General features: G+C 39.0%; 2 protein-coding genes across 6 annotated transcripts; both read left to right on the forward strand.

Moving 5' to 3' along the window:
• Positions 1-368: 368 nt before the first annotated feature.
• On the forward strand, positions 369-16,799 carry LOC141907981 (far upstream element-binding protein 1-like). 4 transcript variants are annotated; one of them, XM_074797727.1, is made up of 19 exons: positions 369-501; positions 1,054-1,141; positions 1,451-1,492; positions 3,222-3,270; positions 3,577-3,603; positions 4,853-5,058; positions 5,548-5,677; positions 6,232-6,406; positions 6,771-6,869; positions 8,008-8,052; positions 8,137-8,187; positions 8,313-8,415; positions 8,805-8,917; positions 9,048-9,261; positions 9,599-9,756; positions 10,242-10,333; positions 10,441-10,673; positions 11,395-11,657; positions 11,910-16,799. In XM_074797727.1, the coding sequence occupies exons 1-18, from the start codon at positions 424-426 to the stop codon at positions 11,646-11,648; spliced, it is 2,157 nt and encodes a 718-aa protein (XP_074653828.1). In that variant the 5' UTR covers positions 369-423; the 3' UTR covers positions 11,649-11,657; positions 11,910-16,799. The 4 variants fall into 4 exon arrangements, with proteins under 4 accessions (XP_074653828.1, XP_074653827.1, XP_074653829.1 ...); XM_074797726.1 differs by having other exon boundaries at positions 11,395-16,799; XM_074797728.1 differs by having other exon boundaries at positions 11,407-16,799.
• A 670-nt stretch (positions 16,800-17,469) lies between these two features.
• On the forward strand, positions 17,470-22,762 carry LOC141908812 (uncharacterized). Of its 2 annotated transcripts, none has more exons than XM_074799025.1 (7): positions 17,470-17,536; positions 18,300-18,388; positions 18,883-19,029; positions 19,802-20,061; positions 20,457-20,603; positions 21,064-22,195; positions 22,490-22,762. In XM_074799025.1, the coding sequence occupies exons 2-7, from the start codon at positions 18,370-18,372 to the stop codon at positions 22,519-22,521; spliced, it is 1,737 nt and encodes a 578-aa protein (XP_074655126.1). In that variant the 5' UTR covers positions 17,470-17,536; positions 18,300-18,369; the 3' UTR covers positions 22,522-22,762. The 2 variants fall into 2 exon arrangements, with proteins under 2 accessions (XP_074655126.1, XP_074655125.1); XM_074799024.1 differs by having other exon boundaries at positions 17,477-17,536; positions 18,295-18,388.
• The last annotated feature ends 2,003 nt before the right edge of the window (positions 22,763-24,765 follow it).

The following is a 24,765-nucleotide window of genomic DNA, read 5'->3' on the forward strand; positions in this document are numbered from 1 at the left end:
GGTAGAAATTATGCTAAAAACTAATATTAAATCTGAAAATCCTGATAAGAATTATGTCGTGCAGGATTCGAAACTGCTGAACCATTCTCATGCATTTTGTGATTCGAACTCAGTTTCAAATTTGGAGTATCTTTTTGAGTATTTTTTTTTCGAAAAGCAAAAGTTATATATTTATATACACTGAGGTTAGAGCATGCAAAAAGATTACAACTAAAACCCAGTTGCTTCGTGTGCGTAAAATGCGGGATTCGACCTCGGCAGGCGCTTGGTGCCGCCGGACAAAGCCGAAGCAACCCGAACAAACTCGAACAAAGCCGGAAATTACCGACGGCGAACGCGTTAGTTGAACGCGAAACACGCCATTTGCATTTTCATTCTCCTTGCACCACGTTGTTTTTTGAAGAAAATTAACCCGATAGAAACATGGCTTCAGCAAGACCAGACCAGACAGCTCCTATAGATAATGCAGCATTCGCTGATGCAGTAGCTCGAGCTAAACAGGTATCCGTAATTAAACAAATAAATCTGTCGTAGTTAGTAAATTATTTGGTAGAAGTTTCTTCAATTTTTCTTCGTTGTTTGTTTGTGGTCGGACCTCGTGCGTTGTTGGGGAAACCAACTGGAAGCTTGATTGATTCTACCTCCTCCCATTCTATTCTTGCTTCGTCCAGCAATATCAGAATGACATCATTTACAATAATTTCTTGTTTTTGCGTCAGTAACTTTTGTTGCAGTTAGTGATGACGCCGACGGAGGTTACTAAACTTCTGGCCATGTTGTTGGACGAACTCGGGGGGACTAACATTGAGCAGTTGGAAAGAACTTTTAGGATGGGTGCCAGAATAGTTCGGTCTACATTAATGGCATCATTGGGCTCGTCATTTTTACTGGGTTTTTATCAAGTTTACTGAATTATTTGATTTTGTGTCAGGATATTAAACCATCCATGTATTCTCTTTACACTCATTTCGAGTTTCTTTTTTCAAATCTCTAAAGATTACTTGATCAAAGTTGAAAGCATCTTTTTCTACCCTACATTCATTTCTATTTCAGATCGCTGCCAAAATACAGCAGAATCAACCGTCTCAGAGCCCTGATGCCGGGGGTGGTGGAGTTAAACGCCCGATGGAACAGGATATGGGTACGTATCACCGCGATCCGTAGACGGCTGGAGAGATCGATAGATGAAACAGTTTTTGTCTATTACGAGTTTGACCCGCTGTGTTTTGATTAGGCTTGCAACCGTATTACACACATATTTAGAATGAATTGTGTTTCTATTCGTGATCGAACTATTTATTCATTTGCATCGATACTAAGAATTCTCTATTTAAACAATTAAACTGCTACTAAAACGAAAAGTAAGTTAGAAATAAGCTGATAGCATTCCCTGTTTTTAAAAGTTTGAATCTGAGGACGTCAACGAAAACAACTTTTACTTTTGTTACAGTTTCTGGCCATAACGGTCATAAGAGACATGCTAGTGAAGCTTGTAAGTAGATCAATAGCAGCTCATCCCTGAAATATTGCGTAATCATGAGCTTTAAGGGAGGACAGTTCACACAATCAACTTAACTTATTGTCACTAAGTCTGCAATATGACACGAATGAGAGATCTAATAATATATGTCATTTACATCCTAATTGTTAACCCTTTCCTATTCCAATACATTCGTTTATTACCAGCACCAACCTTAAGAGAATAAGATTCATGTTGCGCTTGTCTAGTATTGGCCGGGATCGATTAATTTGGCCTAAGTCAAAATTGGGCCAATGTTTTTAGCCAGACCAGATTTGGGACTAGTGTTAGCTATTATTTGGTTCCAGACAAAAAAATTCTGGGGCAGTTAGAAAAATGAGAGGCAGCCGTCTTAAAAAGAAACGAAAGTTCTAGTGGATTTTCGTTTTAACCCCACAAATCATTTTTAAGGACGAACCTATGTAGCTGGTACCGGAAAGGGTTACAATATGGTTTAATAATGAGTTTACTTAAAGATTAGCGGACAATATTTTCGGGAGAGCTAAGAAAGAAAACGTATTTTGCAAACGTGAAATTCATACCTCATCGAAAACACTATAAATTATTAATCCTCATCTAACATTATACAGTCGTCTCATATGCATAAATTACATATATATCATATTTAATTAGATATACTATTAGAGAGTGGTTGACGTATATTTATATCCTAAAACAAACTTTGAAGCTTGTTTCATCACTATTCCCACTCTAAAAAAAATCTGCTTTTTTCGAATAACTTTCGTCGTCCTCGAGTAAAAAGAATATAACTTGATTTGGTGAAAATAACTGTTTGTCGAAGTAACATCTTAAATTCATAGCCCTGAGATCTCTGACCTCGTCACTCTCTGTATCTTTCAATCATTAAATATTTTCGTTTTTTTTTTTCCACAAAAAGCACTTCAATTCATACGATTTGAATTTAAGGAAGAAGAACTTGACTGAAATGTTTTCTGTAATTTTTGCCCTGACAACAGGTACATACAGTGGACTCATCCTTACGTGGTCTGGTGCCGTTCAACAATGATATTGCTGATTTCCTTGAAAAAACAGATTCTTCTCTGGGATAATAAATTCTTGACTTCCGATTATGATAATCAGAAGTCAAGACGTTGTTATCCCAGGGAAGAATCTGTAATCATTGTAGTCTCGACACCAATAAGGAATAAGGCTGAGTCTACGCCACACAAATTTTTAATCAACTATAATTTTGTAGTGCCAGTTACTAACTTTTTACCATTAGCAGTGAATGAATGGCTAAATTATAACAACCTAATAATATAGAGCTGTAAAAAGCTTGGCTTCTTCATTTCATGTAAAAATGTCTCTTTTTGCGAGTGTCCTCTCTACGTTATAACAATATCTGTGTTCTCAGTGTATGATATTTAAATAAAGTGTTGATAACTGTCGAGGTTCCGATTCAGGATTGTGGGTATGGGTTTCGATTGATCGAATATTTTTTTGTAGTTTTAATTTTGATCAGTCATCCACGATTATTTGAGATTATTTGGACGTTGCGCGACTACGAGATGCCATACGCCATCTATTAGTTGAATGATGGCATTGATATAGTCGCAAATAAACGTGGCATGTGGAACTGAATTATAACTAGATAACGTGGACACTGCACCCTATTGGCAGCATAGAAGGTTCGATCTCGTTCGATACCATATTGTTCATATTTGCTGTTTTTCTATTTCAGCCATCAACGCGCAGCTTCGAGCTATGGCAGAACAGCAACAACAGCAGAGGTTAGTATTTCGTTCATTAGATCTCTTTTTATTAACGCTTTCTGGGTTCATAGCAGCCTGTCGAGTCGACCGTCTTTAATTCATCCGATCGATCAGTAAACTAAGGGTCTTTAATTGGACAGGTTCCACGTCTTAGATGAAATTTTTTCCTTAAATCTGAAGATATTTGGTAAGCTGTTTTTGACTCAGTAGCTAGGTGGGCTGCTATGAACTATATCTAGGTGTATTCGGGTAGGATGAAGGGTGGAACGGTGTTGAGTTATTCGATGATATTAAAACAAACCTTACATGATTATGTACTTGTAGCTTCAATATTGGCCACTTTGATCAAAGGTAAGAAACTGTTTCGTTGTCGTATGGATTTTGGAAACCCTTAACCACAACTCACTGGCCGGAAAATTTCAGTCGGAAAATTTGTTGATTTGTCCATGAAAAGTTGTCTGTATCCTGAGTCCTAGGAATGTCTATTTGTAACGTATTGTGCGGAAAGTTTTGAAAGAAAAATCGACGCAATCTGCGTTTATGATTTAAGTGGATGGTTTGTCCCAGGGTCCAGTTCCGCTGTGAGTTCCAACCCAATGAAAATGCTCTGGCGGTATTTTTAACTCGCCCTCAACTTTGGAACTAGTCGTCTACTCAGTGAGATATTTAAACAAGAGTCACAAATGAACTGTGAATATATGTTTGTACAGTTAATGGATGAAACCCGCTATCAAAGAAAAATAGAGTGCATTTTCACTTTTCAACTCAAATGCTATGAGCCATTTTCAAAGACATTTGAGTTGAAACGTCCAACTCTCTCTCTTACAGTTTCTCCTGAGATTGTGGGTTTTATGACAATCGCTTGTCAGTGAAAACTGGAATGTGTTCACAGTTTAATTACATAGACAAATTGTCTTCGTTCAAATGATATTTTCGCTCATTCCTCGCAAATTACTAACAACTATATTTACGAAAACTGATGGTAACAAACTTATTTATCCAAGCTCGAGGGTTTTATTTCAGCATAATTTGACTTAATGTACTTTAGTTCGCTAGCCACCCTCTAGTATCTGTGTGACTCACTATTATAAGGTCATATTAAGAGTTAAACGATTCGGACTTATTGGTAGTCTGTTGAATCGAAAATGTGCAATGATCGAACATCGAGTCAACAGGACTTGAGCATGTTTTAAGTTTTGAGTTAATGGTGCTGAATACAATCTTTTGAGACTGATAGAATTAAAACCTTACTGGCTTAATGGGTTTAGAATTATCTAGTTCAGGGCCCAGTTTCACAAAAAGGTTTAACTCTTAAATCGATTTAATTTCTCAATTAATTCAGTTTATCTTAAATCAATTTAGGCCTTAATCCTTTTTGTGAAACTGGGCCCAGAGTGGTAGAATTTTGGTCTTTGTTCTTTTGTATGAACTGATAAACCTGTCCTCAATCAGGCTCAATACTTCTTGATTCCTTGAAAATCTTCTCAAAATTGAAGAGCGTCTCCAATTTCTTATGAATATAATAAATTTCTTGGAAGGATTATTTGTATGCGGCGCGCGGGGCGTTCATTGAACCGTGAAATGTATATTGTTATTGTAGAAGTCAAGCGAATGAACAGGCCGTTCAAGCGGCTCAAGCCGTCGCGCAACAGATCAATCAGAAGATCGGAGTATCGAGCGCGTCGATGCCCGAACAGTCTTTCGGACAGCGACCGGGACTCGGCGGCATGTCCGCTCCCGTCGGTGGAGGCGGTGGTGGTATGATGTCCGATGAACACGCGATTCCAGATCGCATGGTAGGATTGGGTAAGCATTGCCTCATTCACGATATTCGCACTTCATCATCGACAATCATACAGTATCTCTTAATTCTTAAAGTGCTCGTTCAAAACAGAAAATGCGCTTAAAGGTGCTCGAATCCCCTTTAATTTAAACTAAATACCTGAAACTCCTTTGAAACTCATTCACTTTAGAGAAATAGGTGCATCAATTGTACCTCATACTGACGATACGTTGTTTGTTATGAGTTTTTTTTACGATGCTATATTAAAAGCCGATGCTAAGTTATAACTGCCATACTGTTCCCTGAATACATATTGGTTTTAAGGCTTAGTAACATTAATATATTGACTGTTGTTACCCTTCATTCAATAAATTCCCTACAATCAGCTCCTCGGATTTGTCTTTTTGGATGGATTTTAAGCTACTAATTTGTAGAATTAAAGCCACATTAGCACTGTTCAGTGTTTGTTCTATCGTGCTTATCATTGAAATTGTTCCATTTCCCTATTTCAGTGATTGGTAAAGGTGGTGAAACGATCAGTACGTTGCAAGCGAAATCCGGATGTAAGATCCAGATCGCAGCCGATAGTGGCGGTGAACCTAACAGACTGTCGACCCTTACTGGTACCCCGCAAGCGATTGCGTAAGTTTAGTTGAATCACTATAGCAGGGTTGAACTTTTCGCATCATTTGTACCTCATACTTACGATACGCTGTTTGTTATGAGTTTTTTTATGATGCTATATTAAAAGCCGATGCTAAGTTATAACTGCCATACTGTTACTTGAATACAAATTGGTTTTAAGGCTTAGCTACAATTGCTATGATTAAATCAGTCAGCGTTAGTAGTAATTCAATGAGTATTCATTTCTAATGTATCGATTTGACCTTTGATTCCTTTGTGAATAAGTGTATTTGGCAATACGAAAGCGCTGAAAATTGATTTAAGAGAGAGGCCGAGTGGTTTAAGCTGCCGGTCACTGGTCTTGTCAATCCAGGGTTTATGGGTTCAAACCCTGGTGGCTACAGAGTTTCTTGGTTGAAGGTTCTTCTCTGGTCTCTCCTCATTGGGAAAAAGAAACATCGAACCCGCTTATAATGCCCTGCGTGGTGCTTAGCGCGTTGAGGGTGTTAAAAAAAATAAAAAAAAATAAAAAAAATGGATTTGAATCAACAGCGTGGTGAATTTATTTTCAGATGCGCCAAACGGTTGATACAAGAAATAATTGACGGTGCGTGTAACACGATGATGGGCGGCGGCGGCGGCGGTGGGAATCAAGGTATGCAGGACCACTGCCTCGAGATGAAGGTTCCCGGAAACAAAGTCGGACTTGTTATCGGTAAAGGAGGAGAGACCATCAAACAAATTCAGGTAAGTTTCCGGCAGACTCGACCTGGGCTTAATTTTTCCAGTATCCTCGTATTCCGACCATACAAGATTGTTTGTAAGGATAGTAATAATTGAAGTGAAACTATCCCGACCGGATACGAGAAATCTCCGATTTCACCACCATCAGAATCAAATGCAAACTGGGATTCCAAACTTGATAAGGCAGGATACTATCAGTATAGGATCTTGAGTCAAATGTTTCGATATTGATATTTTCTCTTCGACTACTCCATACAAAAAGTCCTCAAATTCTGGAATAATATGATTATGATGATGATATAAATCCTGATGTGCATTTTAGTTAGTTAAATAACGTGGTATTTGTATTTGTGATTGTGTGTTTCAGGAGGAAACCGGCGCTAAGATGGTCATGATACAAGATTCAAATCAGCAGACTCATTGCGAGAAGCCTCTGCGTATATCCGGAGATATGATTCAATGCGAGGTAATAGTCGTCTGTCGGAACAGTTTTGATGCGCGCACAATCTAGAGCCTTCATTTTCTACTCATGAAATGTTACGGTGTAGAAATTGTGCGAAATAAAATCAACGATTCGATGGTTCATCGTTCGGGGTTTGAACGTCGCGTTTGATTCCAACTGAACCACTGTCGTTACACTCAACAATGCTTCATAGTCGCTATATACAAATGTTTAGACAATCTACGACTCCATTATCCCTTGAAAACTCCTTCCCATAGAAAATGCTTACAAAGGTGGTTGTTACTCGCTTCATATGAGCAAAATGCCTGAAACGCTTCAAAATTCCTTTGCTTTTTAAGAAATAGGCAATTAGAAACGTTTTGTAGTTGTCCAGTAAACTACGCCTTAATTGGTACAGTTGGAACTAGGATCATTTCTTAACCCAATTAGGTGATTACTGAATTAGTAACAGAGTTTAGGTAGTGTAAAGGATAATAATTGCTAACAAAACCACTGAATTAATGTGTGTGTGCCTTGATAAACGGTACCGTTATTGGAGTCTACAGTAATTGGGATATGAAAATGATGCAGACGCTTCCATCAAAATTTGAAATTTTCTCCTTGGAAACTCCTTTGACCTTATATCCAGGAATGACTGATCATCTGTCCAGGAACCCTGTAGTAGTTAGAGGAGTCATTCAAAAATTTTTGATAGGCGCGCGCACAATCTAGAGCCTTCGTTTTCTACCCATAGAATGTTACGGTGTAGAAATTGTGCGAAATGAAATCAACGATTTGATGATTATCCTTCCGGAGTTTAAACGATGCGTTTAATTTCCGCTGAATCGTCGTCGTTACACTCAATGCTTGATAGCGTTATAAACTGGGTTCTTACGGTTTTCTATTCGGAAATTATATTTTCTTTTTACCGGTAGATAAAAAATCAGAGAATGTCCCGAAATAATATAGCAAACTTTATGAAAACACTTTGTTTGCCTGTTCTATGTTGGCGATGTGTAACTTAGGGGTGTAGAAGATTCATAATCTGGGTGAATGAAAGTAATAAAAAATGGAATTGGGAAACCCATAAGAACTCTGTACAGATGTTAAGACCATAGCGTGAAATGTTTCTAATGTATGTTCGTGTTTTTCGCTTTAACAGAGAGCTAAAGAACGCGTGTTGGAGCTTATCACCGATAAAGAGGAGGTATTTTGTGTGTTAATGAAATTTCGGTTGATTTGTTTAAAAAAAAGTATTGCACCTTTTTATTTTAAATTCTGTTCATTTCAGCATATGCATAAAGCTGGTAGTTACGGCAGTATGGGAAACAATAAACGAGATGTAAGTTATATGTTTTTTAAATAAAAAATCTGTCGATATTTCAAATGTTGCTACCGATTGATTATTGCTCTTTTCGTATTTGTGCGGGAGTACACCTGAGACATTATTTTAATCGAAAATTTCAGATCACGGTTCCAAAAAATTGCGTCGGCCACATTATCGGTAAAAAAGGTGACATGATTAAGAAAATTCAAGAGGAGACCGGAGCGAAGGTTCAATTCAAGCAAGGTAATTAATGATTTCAACTTAAAACTCGGGGCCAACTGTTTGAAAGCAAGTAAAGTATCAGATAGATGCAGTTTTGATACAGTCGTGTAGCAAATCCCAAAAATATTGAAAAAGGTTTATTATTTGACATTGACTTCTACATCCTAATGGTCATCTCAGAAATAAACTTCGAATAAACTTTTCCTGAAGATGACTACCCGGTACTAGGTTATAGTCGAAATTTCATAAAATAGATCATAACCGAAGAAACCTTTTCAAGCACTTTTCCGAGTGATGGTTATTATATTGAATCGTAATATATATTTGAATCGTCAGTTAATCACTGGTCAACTGATGTCACAACTGTAGAGATAGATGTTGTACTAATGGCATTGTTTCTTGTAATTTAGATGATTATTACTGTGAAGACCCTCACATGAATGACGAACGAACGTGTTGTATATCTGGTTCTAGTCAAGCTGTAGAATGCGCTGTCGCTGCTGTCTATGAACTCATCGAACAGGTTAGTGCGTTTGAAAGTGATGCAAATGCTTACTCAAAAATTTAAAATTTTCTCCTTTAAAACTCTACACCGGAAATGACTGGTCTGTATGAAACGTTACTATGATAACTCGGTTAAATTTGTCTTGTAGAAACAGCGTCAAGCGGAGATGTACGGTAATCGTGACGGCGATATGATGGGTAATCGCGGTGGACGCGGTGAACGAGGCAGTCGATTCTCGGACGGAGGCCAGTCGCGAGGCGGTCCGAATGGATACGGCGGTTCGGGAGATGAATCCGGAGAAGGTTTGACGGAGACGACGTTCTCGGTTCCGTTCGATAAATGCGGTTTGGTCATCGGAAAAGGTAAGAGACATTTTCAGGCCTTCAGGTCAAACTACTTAATAGAGACAAATTTATTGTCTAATGTGCCTTGAAAATGCTTATTTCTGCCGCTAGACGCACATAAGTACTTTCAATTAATAAGGAGGCATTATTCCATTTCCTTTATTTGTTTGATCAATTATTGATTCAAAAGTTTAAACGAATGACTCACACATTTATCCTCCCTTGACTGGTATTTGTACATGCTGGTATGGATCCTGCCATGGCACGAAACCCAGTGCGCAGATTAACCATGAATACATGCTGTACCGATCAGATTGCATACTTATTTAATTGCTGTTTCTGTTTATTTCGTTAGGCGGTGAAAATATTCGTTTTATCAACAACTCCTCGCATGCGCACGTCGAACTACAGAAAATACCGCCGCCTGACGCTAGCGTAAAAGTGTTCAACGTAAGAGGAACCCCGAAACAAATTCAACACGCCGTGGAAATTATCTGCGAAAAAGCCGGCCTGGTGAGTTATAAATCAGGGGTTAGAATGGGACATGTGAATTATATCAGAGGGCTGCACGATGTCTGAAAATGTTTTTAAAAAGGAATTCAAGAAAAATGTCTCAAAGTTTTTTCGATGTGGATGTTGTTCCTGCGTAATCGTTTCTGCTTGGTTTCATTGTCTCCTCGTGAGATGTTGAAGTTCACAAGCTGCTAATTTGCGCGGATAGAAACGCGAGATTAATTTTAGGCCTTGTCAGTCGCCGTTGACGGGTTAATTAGTGCACCTCGCTACAAAACTTTTAAAACATGCACGTGGAAAATTCAGTTAAAATTTTAGACTAGGTGAATCGTGGAAAAGCCGAGTCGATCACTGGATGAGGATTTCTTAGCTCAGCTGCACAGTTATGACTTCAGTCTTAAGACCGGTCTTAAACTTGCCACACAATTCATTCATAGTTTTACATATTTTATTAACCATATGAAATTGTTGTTTGCTTTCCGTAGCCACATCCAGGACTGGGTCCGCATATGACCCATTGCCAGGGAGGTCCTCATAACGGAGGCCAATCAGGAGGTGGATTCAACAATTATGGCGGGTAAGTTATCTTCATTTGACGGGGCTTAAACTATTTCATAACAGAGACGTATTTAGGTTTAGTATTTAGTTCTGCCATAAATTGATAACATGAATTTTTTTTTGCAGACAACCGCAGAATTCAGGCGGAACCCCTCAGCAGTACACGCCCCAGGGCTGGAATAACGTCTATCAACAATGGCAGCAACAGGGCAGTAACGGCGACCCGAGTAAACAGGCCCAGGACGACAACACGGCACGATGGAACGCTTTCTATCAGTACTACGGACAACAACCGCAACCAGGACAGGCAGGACAAGCGCCTTCTCAACCGGGACAGTCGCCATCACCAGCAGCTCCAGGTCAGTCAGATTCTGCACTCGTTTAGGCCTCGCGCATTAGTGACGTAAGACGAGTCAGTGTTCAATCATCGCGACTCGTCAGTCATTCTACGTGTGCTACAACAAGTTAAAGGGAGGATTCGCTAACGCCAATAAGGGGAGTAATAAACCCCTGATGTTTGGAGTTTGATAGTAGACCTCTCTACAAGTTATAACTTCTAAACCCCCAATTATACAATTTTGACCTGGGCCAACCCTGCAAACTTATGATTAGTGGGTCTGCCTGTTTGACACTTGCCAAATAAGGTCCCACCAATGATGTCAGACCAGGCCCATGGCAGATCTTAGCATGTATCAATTATTTCATATGAATGCTAGATATTTCTGGAAACGTCCTTACTTGCCATAGCATCATTTTGATAGCATTTTAATAATGATTGACTGATTTACGTGTTTTGGCATTAAACGGAAGCAAAGTTTGAGGATGGCCAGCTCCCTGGAAATCAAGGAATTTTCTTTTCTTTAAAAAAAGTCAGGGATTATTCGAGGAGTTTTGTAAAAAAAAAAAAAGTTAGAAGTCAGTGAAATTTGTCGAGATTGCTAGATTGCATGTAACATCAAACTGTTTCCATCTATGTCTTGCTGTGCTAATTGTTTGGATTCTAAGCAGGTCAAGTATAAGTTGCCACCCTAACGAACGAACTGTCAACGTCTTTGAATGTGAATGCTGTTCTTTTTACAGCTGTAAATGCAGTGACCGGACAACTAGATTACAGTCAACAGTGGGCCGAATATTACAGATCGCATAACATGCCCGAATACGCGGAAGAGATCCTACGCCAGGCTGCGAGTCGACAAACCGGACAAGCGCCGATGAATCCTCAAGGGCAGTTCGGACAGGGCAACCAGGGCCAATTCTACGGACAGAATCAATGGGGTGGTAATCAGCCGGGACAGTACGGACAGTACAACCAAGGATGGCAACAGGGATCGTGAGTTAAACAGGTATTTATTTATAATACGTATATATATATATATATACGTGTAACGTGATCTTAAACGATGTTTATTAGACAGGGCGGTTAAGGGCTAGAGGGTCGCCGCGGAAGGTGAGTATTCGGGATATGAATGTCTAATATAAACGGGCGTTTTGATTTTCAGGCTCGCGTATCGTCACTCATCACTTGATGACGGTCGACACCACCTCAGTCTCTGACGCGCTCCAAACACATGTTTCTTTTCTATTGTTTTTCGCAGGTTGTGCATTTGATGAAGACACTTGTATTCATGTTGCCGATATGTAGTAGTGTGTACTCTATCTCTCTCTCTATTATATATATATATATATATGAATATAAATATATATATACAATGCGTGTGTTATCTCGTGTCGAGGTGACCGCCATCTAGAACCATTCATTCATTCACAGTTAAAATCGATCGAACTATTTGAACTATCGACGGGAATATTAGCAAAAAAAGTAACCGTGAAATTTCGTTCACCGGGCGCGGCTTGAACAACGACAATTTCAGTGCGCTTCGATGAGATACCGATTCACCAGGTGTCGCTAGTGGTTACTCGGATACCCGCGTTTCGATTTCCTTCACATTTCGTTTAGATTGATATCAATTATCTGTGAAATCTATACTGGTAATGGGAACTGATTAATCGTTCTCAATTCATCGAAAATGAAAATGAAAATGTCACGTCATCTGGTGAGCACCGCCGGTACCTCATTGAAAATGTGTATCATCGAAATACTACGGCGGAGATTGTCGCTGTTCGGCGAAGGAAAAAGAAGGTTTTATTATAAGTAACTGCTATATTTGAATATCAGATCTGTATCATTTGTTGTTAGTCGCAATTTTCCATTTTTCGTTTCGAAATAGATCAAATATGTTCGTATGAAAATATGATCATTGGTTGCTTGGTACGTTCGTAGACAATATTCGTTGACCAAAAGAAAACAAAAAACTGCGTCTCATAGCGGGTTTTTCTCCTGTTTTTTTTTTGTTTTTTTTTTTCGACGCAAAGATATTTAAAAATTTAAAGGTATTTTTTGTACTTTTTCGGGGAAATGAAAAAAATAAAATCATTCGTCATCGCCTGTTTTTTTAAAGCTGCCTGTTTTACGTCTAATGATTGTCTCTCTCTCTCTCTTTCTTTCTCACTCTCTCTTCGTTGATGATTTATGAATTGATCCTGTGCATATCGTGCGAAGTTTTTGCTCTCGTTCGAATTATTTTTCGCCCAATGATGATTGATTGAAAAAATGCCTTGCCTTCCAGCAGTTGTCATCATTTTCATCCTGGTGGTGAATCCATGCCTGCATTCAGTCAGTATTCGTTCATTTTCATCGTAGTTTTCGTTCATGAATATATATATATATATTTTTTCCCGTCACGCCCCGTGTCCCTCATATCGACCAGGTTTATTCAAATAACATCCATACATGTCTATGATTATGATAATGATTCTCCATGTTTTATTTATATATGTATATTGCTGTGATATCTGGTAGAATTTGATAGTATATTCCCTATTTAAATGATATCCCTTGCATTGATAATTGATGTTGAATAAAATGCTATTTTCATCACTCTCCGTTATGAGATCCCCGGCGGCCGCTGGTCCTAATGCGGTTATCACTTATCCGTATGTAGATAGGGGTCGACCTACACAGACATACCAGTGCTATGGCGACCTGTGCTGCTAGCTACCTACAACAGTCGTCTTGTGTTTATGAAGAGGGCAAGTATCTGGCCTATACGTCATAGGTTAGTTGAACTCTGCTTCCAACTTCACATTTGAGGCATTCTCTGAAAGCAAAACAAATGACACTGCCTCTTCTAATCCATTTGTTTCACTCGTATATATGTATATTTTTACACTGTCTTGAATTGATTTGAATTGTCCATGATTTTTTTTTTTTGTATACCTGATATATATTATATATACATGTATGTACGACCATTGTCTCTTTTGAATACGAACTTGAATATCGAATCGATCTGACGCTGATGATGTCCTTCTTACTATTTGAAACCTGTATTTGCGATATGATTACCTGTGACCTGTTGAATTTATTATTCACATTATGCTCGCTCTCACATGCTAATATTAATGATATATCGATATATTTAAAACGCTAACTTTTGACGAATGACCATTTCGCTTCATACTATATATAATAGATGTATGTTTGTTGACCTGTATATATATTACATGCTATCAAGAATTTCATTCATTTTTGCCCAACTGTTTAATATTCGTCCACGCATTCTCAGCTTGGAAAAAGCTCTGTTTGAATAATATGTCCTTCGCTCCATGACTTGAAATACATGATGATTCTAATATCATTCCAAAGTGTAGATGATTATATATTTTACCCTCCCGAACCCCCCATTGAACTCTCGATATTATTCTTGCTCTGTTATTATCATCATTATTATTATTACCATTCGCACCACTTGTTTTTTCTCTTCTTGATTATGACTTGTAATGCTAGGTTACGGTAGTGGCTTGGATGGTCGGATTCCTATAACTTCCCCAGCTACTGGACAGCCTGTCGGTTTCACCTGGTGAAGATTCCTCATTTGTCTTCTAGCATCTGTGTCCGTTTGTGTGTGTGACTCTAGCAGAGCTGTCAACCCGGTTGACAGCCTCGGTCTCTCACTCTCTTCAGATCCAATCCCTTTTCCAAACATTATCAATTCATTTCTGATCTCGCGTATCAGAGAAGGACGTCTCTGCGGTTGTCAGCTCTCGTTTGTATCAAATGAATGACGTTGTCTTCTCTTCAAAAACTCCCATTTTGACTGATGATGATGATGCGATTGTTTACTTACTCCTCCCTACAGCAGCTAGGATATCATGCTGCCTTGTACTTTTCAAATGTACTCGTTGACTTGTGTAGCCATAAACCCAGGCCGTGTCAATCATTGGTGAGCTTCAAAAGCTCTCGATGAAGTGGCGATGTTTAGCGTTTGAGTCCCGATCCACATTATCGCTATATTCTTTTCATTAAACAACAACCACTTGAAGATTTGGCAAATTTACTATCGATCCATGGTCCCGTATAAATCTTGTAACTTCGGCAGAACGTTGGCACCGGTCGGGGTTTACGGTGTTTGTTCTCCTAAGTTTCGACTGCGTATGATTCTGTTCTTCCATATGTTTTGATTATGCCGTTTTCGAAAAACAGGTCTTACTAGCGTTGGCTCATCCGTGAGGTGATGACTTGATCTGAAGAAGGCGTTTTTTAAGATGGCGTTCGACATCAATCCCTCGGATAAACAACGTATATATTTTACCATGTAGATTTTCTCATTAGGCAGGCGGTGTATTTTAGTATTTTGATATTTGTTGTCGTTTTTCATTTCTGCCAAACTGACAAATTATTGATGAACGGATCAAAATGTGAAATGGAAAAAAAACTAGTCAAACTTGGGGTCTTTTTTAAACTGTTTTTGTAACCGGAATTCGAACTTGAATATGATGATATGATATGGTATTTTTGTTAGTTGTTGTTATAAATCGGTATATTGCGCGCACTTTGACAAAAACTATGACGATAAATTGAGAAAAATGTTCTCGCTGTTTTTGTACTGTTTAACGTATAGGCGACCGAAAAAAGGTAATTGAAAATGATTATCGAATATTGAAATAATGTCGACGACGAAATTTTTAATCCGGCGAGCTTTCTCTTTGCTTCTCAGTTGCTTGCTTCTAATATTTTTTTCGTAAAATGTCACCACCACAAACGGTAAACGATAACGATGTATTTGTTGTTCATAAATTAAATGAAAAATAAAAACCACAGGGATTGTTTTTTCATATATGCATGATAACGTTGATGATCATATTCTTGCCAGGTTCACTATACGATAATTGATGATATATATTTGAATATGATATGATATGATATGATATGATATATATATATATACTTGCGTTGCCTCTATTTGTGTTGCCATGATGTACGTTTTGTCGTTTTCTAAACAGGCATACTTTAAATATGGGAACAAACAAGTCGAGGTAAGGCCGAGTGGTAAGTCAATTCTATGAATTGATCATTGATCCGCAAATATTGCTTACCTGTATTGAATGATGATATATGATATTATTGACTTGGCATCTATATTGATGGTACATGTATATTGATCCTAATCACACACGTTTAACTCGTCTTAATCGGACGAATTTTCTCTCAATTTGTCGCCTCTTGAATATTAATCGGATGAAAATGAAAACGATATTTTTTAATGATAATGATGAATGATTATTGTGCTCACTCGTAAACTGATGATAATCGCGCGTTTTAAAAAATGATATCACAATTTCTGCAACTGTATTTCTATTATGATTATTATTATTATTATGAACATGTTTATCGATTGACACGATCAACAAAAACGTTTTAATGCATTTGTCCACCAGGGGGTTAGGTGTTCGACTGGCTTTCATGAATTGCGAGGAATATTTTTCTTCTAGTATTTTTTTTTTTTTTGTGTACGTACCAAGCAGGAAATAAAGAGCAGACTTTTTCGTAACATTTGTGAATATATATATATATATGCATTAAGAACTTATATCTATCCGTACAGCGAAATGCTTAATGGTTGAATATTAGTAAAATATACCTTGTCGTTAACTAAAAGAAAAAAAAACTGGTGCCGCTTAGATGGATAGATGGAGATACGAACGCGCATGCGCGGAAAAAATCCGGCTTTTGTAAATAGGCGTCTTGTTTAATCGTGTTGGTTCTCTTTTTAAGTATCGAAATCATAATCTAGGGATAGTTGTTTTGTTAGATGTAAAAACAATGCAATAATTAACTAAACAGAACAGTGGAGACAATAGCTGGCAGCTGTCGCGGATCAGATTCTATTTACCGGGTAATAATAGTTGATGATTTGCGCGTTTCGGTTGATAATTATTCATTGCGTCTTCGTATATTGCTCGGAAGAAGTGTTTTTATTGCTTTGAAGATGGAATTGAATATAGAAAAAGAAACTACTAAATACTGATAATTAATAATGCATTGTATGGTATATGTATTAACACTGCTGTGTGTATATAGTTTGTTTTCGTTCAACTGTATCTGAAACGTATCTTAATTTTTTGGTGTCATTAAAAAGAATAAACTTCATCTTGATTGTGTATGTTTCGTGTTAAGAGTTTGTTTGTTATTCTGGGAGTGTTGCTGACTGTGGTTAGAATCTTCTTTCCCTTTGATGTCGATCTTACATTGCATCAGTCTCGAGAGGAAGCCAGTAGATGACACCCCCAGATGAGAGGGGTCTACAATACCAAATGAATATACGATGATAAATGTCCCTACAAACCGAACAAGAAATTGTCCATGCGTTGAGCAGTGAAAAGATGCGCACATGTACCAGCAGGTAATGTTGGTACGCGTTGAGGATATTTACTTTGCCTCAGTGCAGGAGGTGTTCCGCACAGCGATTGATAATTGGTGGATAACACAACGTAGATATCAAGAGGCTGTCATATATGTCACCATCGCGTTTGCCAAACTGATATAAAGCGAGCGAGTTTTGCTTGTGATGGAATTCCTGTCTGGACAAACTGCTTAGACTGAAATCCAATTGGTTATAGTGGCAGCCGGTCGGCATTGATACCGAGAAAGAATAATTTAAATTTGATGCTAGGATAATTTTGAGGATTAGAGGTCATTAGAATATTGGACTCTATAGTTATTCGTAAAGGACGTGTACCCGACGCTTGCGGGTTTGACTTTACTTAAAAACTGTTTTCGTCGGTAAATAGCATTACGTGATTAAGGAGTTACGCACCCGCTGTAATCAAACCGTATTTCTACAAACTGCGAAAAATTTCGCCGATTTTCAGGCATTAGACGGTAAGTTTACGGGACTTAATATCAATTTATGCATATTTCAGCATCAGCTTATTACAACTGATAATACACAAGTGAGATATTCGGTAGCAAAGAGTGGTGATATGAGTAAATTGCAAATATCTGATAGTAGTCACTTGCCAGGGCCCAGGGGCGCTTTTTGCCAATCGGCACAGAGTGTTCAAATCAAAAAAGATCTTACTCATTATCCTGTGTATCTTAGGATGTCATCTAATGTGTATGTTAGCTTTGTGTTTGGCCCTCTGATGTAAGCAGCCCCTGCACGAGTATTATCTAGGATGAGGAGTATATTTCACTAGTAGGATTCGAACCCACGACAACTCGTCGCTCGGTTGTGAGTCAAACATCTTATTTACCAAGCCACTGAGACGAGACAAAGTTGGTAAATGTTAAATCTTATGTAAACGAGTCGTAAACAAAAGGGCAGCTTTTTCAACTGTAATATTTTCAAATTAGGTCTGATGGGCAAAAGGGCGAGGGTTAAAGAGATTTAATATTTTAAAAGCTGTAAGCTGTAAGTAAGTTGTGGGTCTAAAATCCGGTCCAGTTGTAGAATGCTACACTTAGTATGGAGGTCAAGTGTTTGAATCCTGATATTTGTGATATTTCTCAGAATTTTCTAAGTCCATTAAAATTGTGCAACGAGTCAGTTATAGGTTCTAACATCATCTACCCTGTAAGATGTTAAATGGCAGATATCTTATTTCTAATCTTTTTCTTTTCTCCTCTGTTCACTGCAGCACAGGTTGAGGTTATATTATATCGTCAGCTGTTCGCACTGTTTTTTAATACCTGCTGCTGACCATAGAGACAAAATGACCGATCTACCAATGTGTAAGTATCTTATAATAACAATGAAACTATTCTCATAAAACCTCTAAGTTTTCACTATGATTTATGATGGTTAATCACAAACATCATATAACAGACCATGAATCCTGCTCTGACTGCCACGGATTCATGTTACTGCATCGACCGAATTGACCGCGAGACCCGAGGCATTCGGAGAATAATGTTTCAATTCTGTCTGATAAGAAGAAGTTATCTTATCATGTTATTTTTGTTTCTCCGATGATGAAGTTTAGTCAAAACACTCGGAATAAACCGTTTAATCATCAACTGTGGGTTTTGCTCATTAACTCTGAAATTCTGATATTAATCAATACCAGTCAAAATTAAGCTTAAAATTCTGTATTTTTTGGGGATTGAAAGCCTTGCTACTTCACAGCCACGATGTCACACTTAACAATGAATGCAGCCCGTTTAAAATTCCAGCATTTGGAGAACAGTGTCCATGAATCTTGTATTGTTTGTGTATTGCGTTTCAGATTCGGTTCAAGAAGTTCCGATCTCGAACGGTTTGATATCGCAGATAATCAACACGAGTCAACTCGATTCACAGGCGAATAAATGTCCGTGGATATTGACTAAAGCTGAAATAGTACAACACGCTCAATTTGACTGCGAATATGAAGGTTTGTACTGAGATACAGAAACGGTTGTGATGTTAAATTACCCGGCCTGTCGGAAGCAAAATGGCAGAATTTTCCACGCAAACTCAGATGATGTTAGACGAAACCCCAAAATAAAAAGAAAAACTATCTGGTAGTTTAACGTTTCAACTCAATTCTATGAGCCATTTTCAAAACAGTTTTTGAAAATGGCTCATAGAATTGAGTTGAAACGTTAAACTACCAGATAGTTTTTCTTTTTATTGTGGGTTTTTGTCTACTATTGATATTGGACAGCCAATTGTCTATGGAAACCAATCAGATGATGTTCATTGTCTGAAACAAAAATGTTTGCAGTGGCCTTTATATATATAGGTAGTCTGCTATACCTAATATCTATTTCAACTTGACTTAAGAGCACATCAGGTGCCTGCCTAGCTCAGTCTGTTTTGGTGGTAAATACCTGATAGAAGTCTTATTAGGACCAGAAAGCACTGGCAGTGGACCTTTAAACATTGATTTTCAATCCATTCTTCACCTTATTGAAGGATATCCAAAAAGTCTTCATTGAAAGGGGATAAAAAGAGAAAATTGAAAAGTTTAACAATATGTTACCATGCCTACACACCAAACTTCCAGTGCTTTCTGGTCCTAATACGACTTTTATTAGGTAAGTACCAACACAGACTGAGCTAGGCAGGCACCTGATGTGCTCTCAAGTCGAGTTGAAATAGACATTAGGAACGACTGATCGTGGATATTGACCCTGGATGAGGTTTTCTCATTTTAATTCTAGAAAAGAAGGCCGAAACGCTGGGATTTTCGCAGGCGAATTCAAATTGTGATTTGTCGAATAGATACGGTTTTTGCACCGAGTCGGACGACGAAATCATTAAACAGATGTTGCTGAACGGACTGATGATTTCCAACGTAAAATACAACACGCTCGGGTTCAGTAAATGCGGCTCTTACGTGACGAGATTCATCGACGTCTGTTTGAAGTATTATCACTTCCAGAATCCGAGCGAAGATGACGTACGCGTCGTTATATTCAAGGTAATTTATCAAAACTCGCGCGTTAATATCGTCGTGGTTCCTCCTCACTGGGAAATCGGATAAAAACGGAAATATTTGCGAATTCGATAGATTTTCCTTGATTATCCGGGAAATGTTTGGGAAAGTAGTTCAGTGTAGTTTATGGATGTCATATGTTTGTAAACCTGAACGCAAATTTCTTGAATATCGCTAGTCAAAAATGTTGATATCGCCCGTAGAATGATGGTATTATCTGTTTTGCGAATACCCCGTTACTAGTTGGGGAAGTTTAAAAATCATCTATGAAATACTTTGAATTACAAAACTGTGGGAACGGTGTAGTATGTTGGATTTTATTCCTATTTTATTCAAGAGATGCTTTATTAATTTTTACCTGCTGATTAATTGTTTTTCAGTATTTTCTCGGGAAGGTTACGAAATGCGTTCCGAAAGCGTCATATGCTACTGAAATAATCGAACCGACGCAAGGATTCGACGCCCACCAGTCGGTCATTGAACCAACTCCCATCGAACCTATTCATCAGCAGTTCGAAAAATCACAGGTAGGCTTATATCAGTTATACTCTTCAGCAATCTCATGTGGCTGGGTGAGTACTCTGACTCCTGGGTGAGTACTCTGACTCCTGGGTGAGTACTCTGACTCCTGGGTGAGTACTTTGATTCCTGGGTGAGTTCTCTGACTCCTCGGTGAGGTCTCTGACTTCTGGGCGAGGTCTCTGACTCCTGGGCGAGGTCTCTGACTCTTGGGCGAGGTCTTTGGTTCCTGAGTGAGGTCTCTGACTCCTGGGCGAGGTCTTTGGCTCCTGGGTGAGGTCTTTGACTCCTGGGTGAGTTCTTTGACTGGTTAGTTATATCACAAGCCCCAGTTCCAGCAGTTGAAATGAGTTCATTTTTTCAATATCTCAACTTTGCTTAACCATGTAATTTGAGGGATAATAGAATATTATTATTTCAATGTTACTATTATTATTAACATATATAATTTTGTTCAATATTTCGTAGGTGTATTTGTATGAATTCGACTCACTCCGTGGTATTCCGGTAATGCGTCCACGTCAGTGTATACCAGTAGCTGTTTTGTCGTACACGAAAGACAAAATGTTGGAAGCGGAAATTTACCGCACGCGAGAATGCGCGAAGATGTCGTCGAGCGACCTTGAAGACTCCGGGTCGCAGTGTTCGAACAACAGCGCGTCAGAGAGTCTGAAAGGCAACGATCGATTCGCGAATAACCCGCAGTTGAAGGCGATCGTCGACGCCATCAACTCGCGCCCGATAAACAGCGCGCCGATTCTACCGCGTCGTAAACGAGTCGGCGCGATACCGACGGGTGGCGCCGGCGGTGTCGATAACTGCGTCTCCGTGTCGGAGCGGTTAGCCAACAATCCGCAGCTGAAAGCGATCGTCGATCAGATTAATTCGCGTCCAGCGTTGGAGAACGCTCCGATGTTACCTCCGCGTAACGGACGCGTGCCGCGCTCTAACGGTAAAGCGACGTATTACAATCAAACGCCGGCGGTTACGGCGTCCAGTCCGAATTACGGTTACAACGACGCGTATTACGACTACAACGACCAGTATTACGAGTACGTCTGCGATTCGGCAGCGCCCTCTACGTCGTCTTCGTCGTCATCGACCGCGTTTTACCAGAACAATCCGTGGCAGACGCAAGAACCGTCTGTCGGTCGTATCGGTGGTGGCGCCACCGGTAGCGTTAACGCCCAGCGAGGCGCTAACAATCTACAACACCATCGAGGAGGCAGCATGAACGCAGTGAGTCCGCGTCGTGGCAGTAACGGCTACCACTACAACCCCGGTAATCAAAAACAAATGCCGCCATCTGGTGGTGGCGCGTCGTCGTCAAAAAATTTCTGGGATAGTTACGAGTACGGCAGCGGGGCGCCTGCTCCGTCACGTGTCACCAATCAATATCATCAGCAACAAACAGCGCCGCTGCAGCGTCACAATGAAAACGGCTCGGGGGGCGCTGTTAATTTCGGTTACCACAGTTACAACAATGACAGTTATTACAACGTACAGCCTCAGAATCATCGCGGCGCCATTACCGGAGGCAACGGAGTCGCGAAGAGTTATCAGGGAGGACGTGGATTGTCTTTTAGAGGACGAGGAAGAGGTAGGTGAAACAGCAGCGGCTAGGTGACTTACGAGCTCAGTTCCACGCTCAGGTTTTATTCCATATTCCTCATGCTTCAGGACAGATAAACAGTACCGATTCTACAGTAATTGGGATATGAAAGTGATGCTGACGCTTCCATCAAAATTTGAAATTTTCTCCTGTAAAACTACTTGGAAACTAATTATACCTAGGAATGATTGATCTGTAGCGACCCTGTCTTATTAGAACGGCGCTAAAAGAAGCAAAGCTTGCCATCGATTCATTAGTGAAATTCTCGTTTTATCATTTCAGGGAGAGGCAATGGTTTCCAGCATTTCCATTGAACTGTCTGTATTGAACTCACATCGGTGAATACGTACCCCGCTAAACTCGTGATGATTCTAATTCTCTCATTCTGTTCAAACTGCTGTAGTTTTAATAAACGATTCATTGGTTCTTGATGTGCCATAAAATACAGTGAAAGCACTCTGCTCGCCTGGTCGCGATCCGTTGAGGCGCGGTCATTCCCGACAATCCGGGAACGATCGATTTGATGAAAAAACTGGGAGTTTCAAAGCACGGCATCGATATGTATACATTGTAACTGATGTTAGCTCGTGGCTTTTACAATACTCAGTATTTTATATTTGAATTTATGTATCATCATTATTGTTATTATTATTATAATTATCATCAGCATTATTATCTGATTATCATCTTATTATAATTATCTTATTATTATTATGATTATTATTATTATTATTATTGATTACTCTGTATTAAGAAACATCGAATAATGTTTTACCGACCTGTTATAGCTACACTGTCCCGATGCGTATAGTGTTTTTCCTGTTTTCATTTTGAGGGGCCATTATGCAAGCTCCCTCCATATACCTTCCCCTTATGTATGCAATATCTGCTGATTTGCATACTGGAAGGTGAGCTCCTTCGCTGCGGATTTGTACAGTAGAAGTCGCTTCATTCGGATCAGCTAAATTTACAAATTGATCTACCAGGTAATTCTGATATTGGTTTTAAGCTCCACCTATATATAATGATATGTAATTATAGATGTCGAGTCGTGATTTCTGATAAACTGGATGAATTTCGTTGGTACCAATGATCCTAACTATGCACGTTCTTCTGTACAGATCAGTGCCCTCTAAATGGAGTGGAACTTCTGTCACTGCAACGTTTTGATAGAGTGGAAACTCTGTCACTGCAGATTTCAGGTAGGGATCATTCATTTATTACATACGCATTAGGGAAGGGGGGAGGGGTCAGTGCAATTGCATACTGTAATGCTAAATGTATATGAAAAAATGGCCGATTCTGCGTACAGAGGGGAAGAGGGGTTGAAAAATTCAAATTTTATGCGTACGTAATAAACGAATGATCCCGTACTTGAAAAACCTATGAATAATTGAATAGCCAGTTGATTCGACCGACCAAGAAAAATCATGTTTACATGTACGTAGACTAATGCTTTGTGACAATTGTATTGTATTTCGTATTTAGACCACAATATTTTCAGCATAGTTATTTGCTACTATTATTCCATGTTAGTTATTATTATTACTATTATTATTGTATTATCTTCAATTTTTTTGCAATTTCGGTATTTTTGAAATGAAATATGATGCAGCCCTGACCCTCTGCGCCCCCTCGAGTGATTTGATGCCTCGTTATGACTGTCAAAACTTCACAGTGAATTGTCTTTAGGGATGGCTCCTGGCTGAAGGTTGACCACACTCAATGAAACAGTGAATTGTCTGTACGGGTGGCTCCGGGCTGAAGGTTGACCACACTCAATGAAACGGTGAATTGTCTGTAGGGGTGGCTCCGGGCTGAAGGTTGACCCCACTCAATGAAACAGCGAATTGTCTGTAGGGGTGGCTCCAGGCTGTAGGTTGATCACACTTGCGGTGAATGTGAATTGTCTGTTGGGGTGGCTCCGGGCTGTAGGGTGATCACACTTGCGGTGAATGTGAATTGTTTCTTCGGGTGGCTCCTGGCTGTAGGTTGATATATCTGCATTAGAAAGTGTTTGATAAATGACAATTTTACCAGTTGAAAATTCTCTTTCGTCATATCAATATTATATATAGATATATATATAAATTAGTGTATAATTTTTTTAGTATTTCATGCTTCTTTTTCAAGTTAAAGTCCTCATCGTTGATTTGATTATTTTCGTAGAAGTAATTGGCAAAGTACATGGAATGAACGAGTGTTTGAATGAACAATCGACGGTTAAATAGCCGTTCATTCAGTGTACTCTCCAATTGTGACGTTCGTTTTTTTCTCGGTCCCTTTAAAGTTTTCATGTCAATATTATTGTTGTGTTGTTGATGTGTGAAGCGCTTTCCGTTGTCAATTTTCCTATGGAAATAAAATATCAAAATGTACACAATGCTGTGTTGTTCAGTGTGTTGGAAGTGGAAATTGAATTCAATCTTGCAGGAATATTGTGGCTAAGAAGAATTCTAAATCTCGATTACGAGACCTCTTCACCGAAGACGCGAAACATTTGATAGAATTCGGAATCGAAAACGTCAGACGATCGAAAGATCGGTGAATTGCGTCAT

The sequence above is a fragment of the Tubulanus polymorphus genome, chromosome 7 (genome assembly GCF_964204645.1).
Source record: "Tubulanus polymorphus chromosome 7, tnTubPoly1.2, whole genome shotgun sequence".
In the NCBI taxonomy this organism is placed as follows: domain Eukaryota; kingdom Metazoa; phylum Nemertea; class Palaeonemertea; order Tubulaniformes; family Tubulanidae; genus Tubulanus; species Tubulanus polymorphus.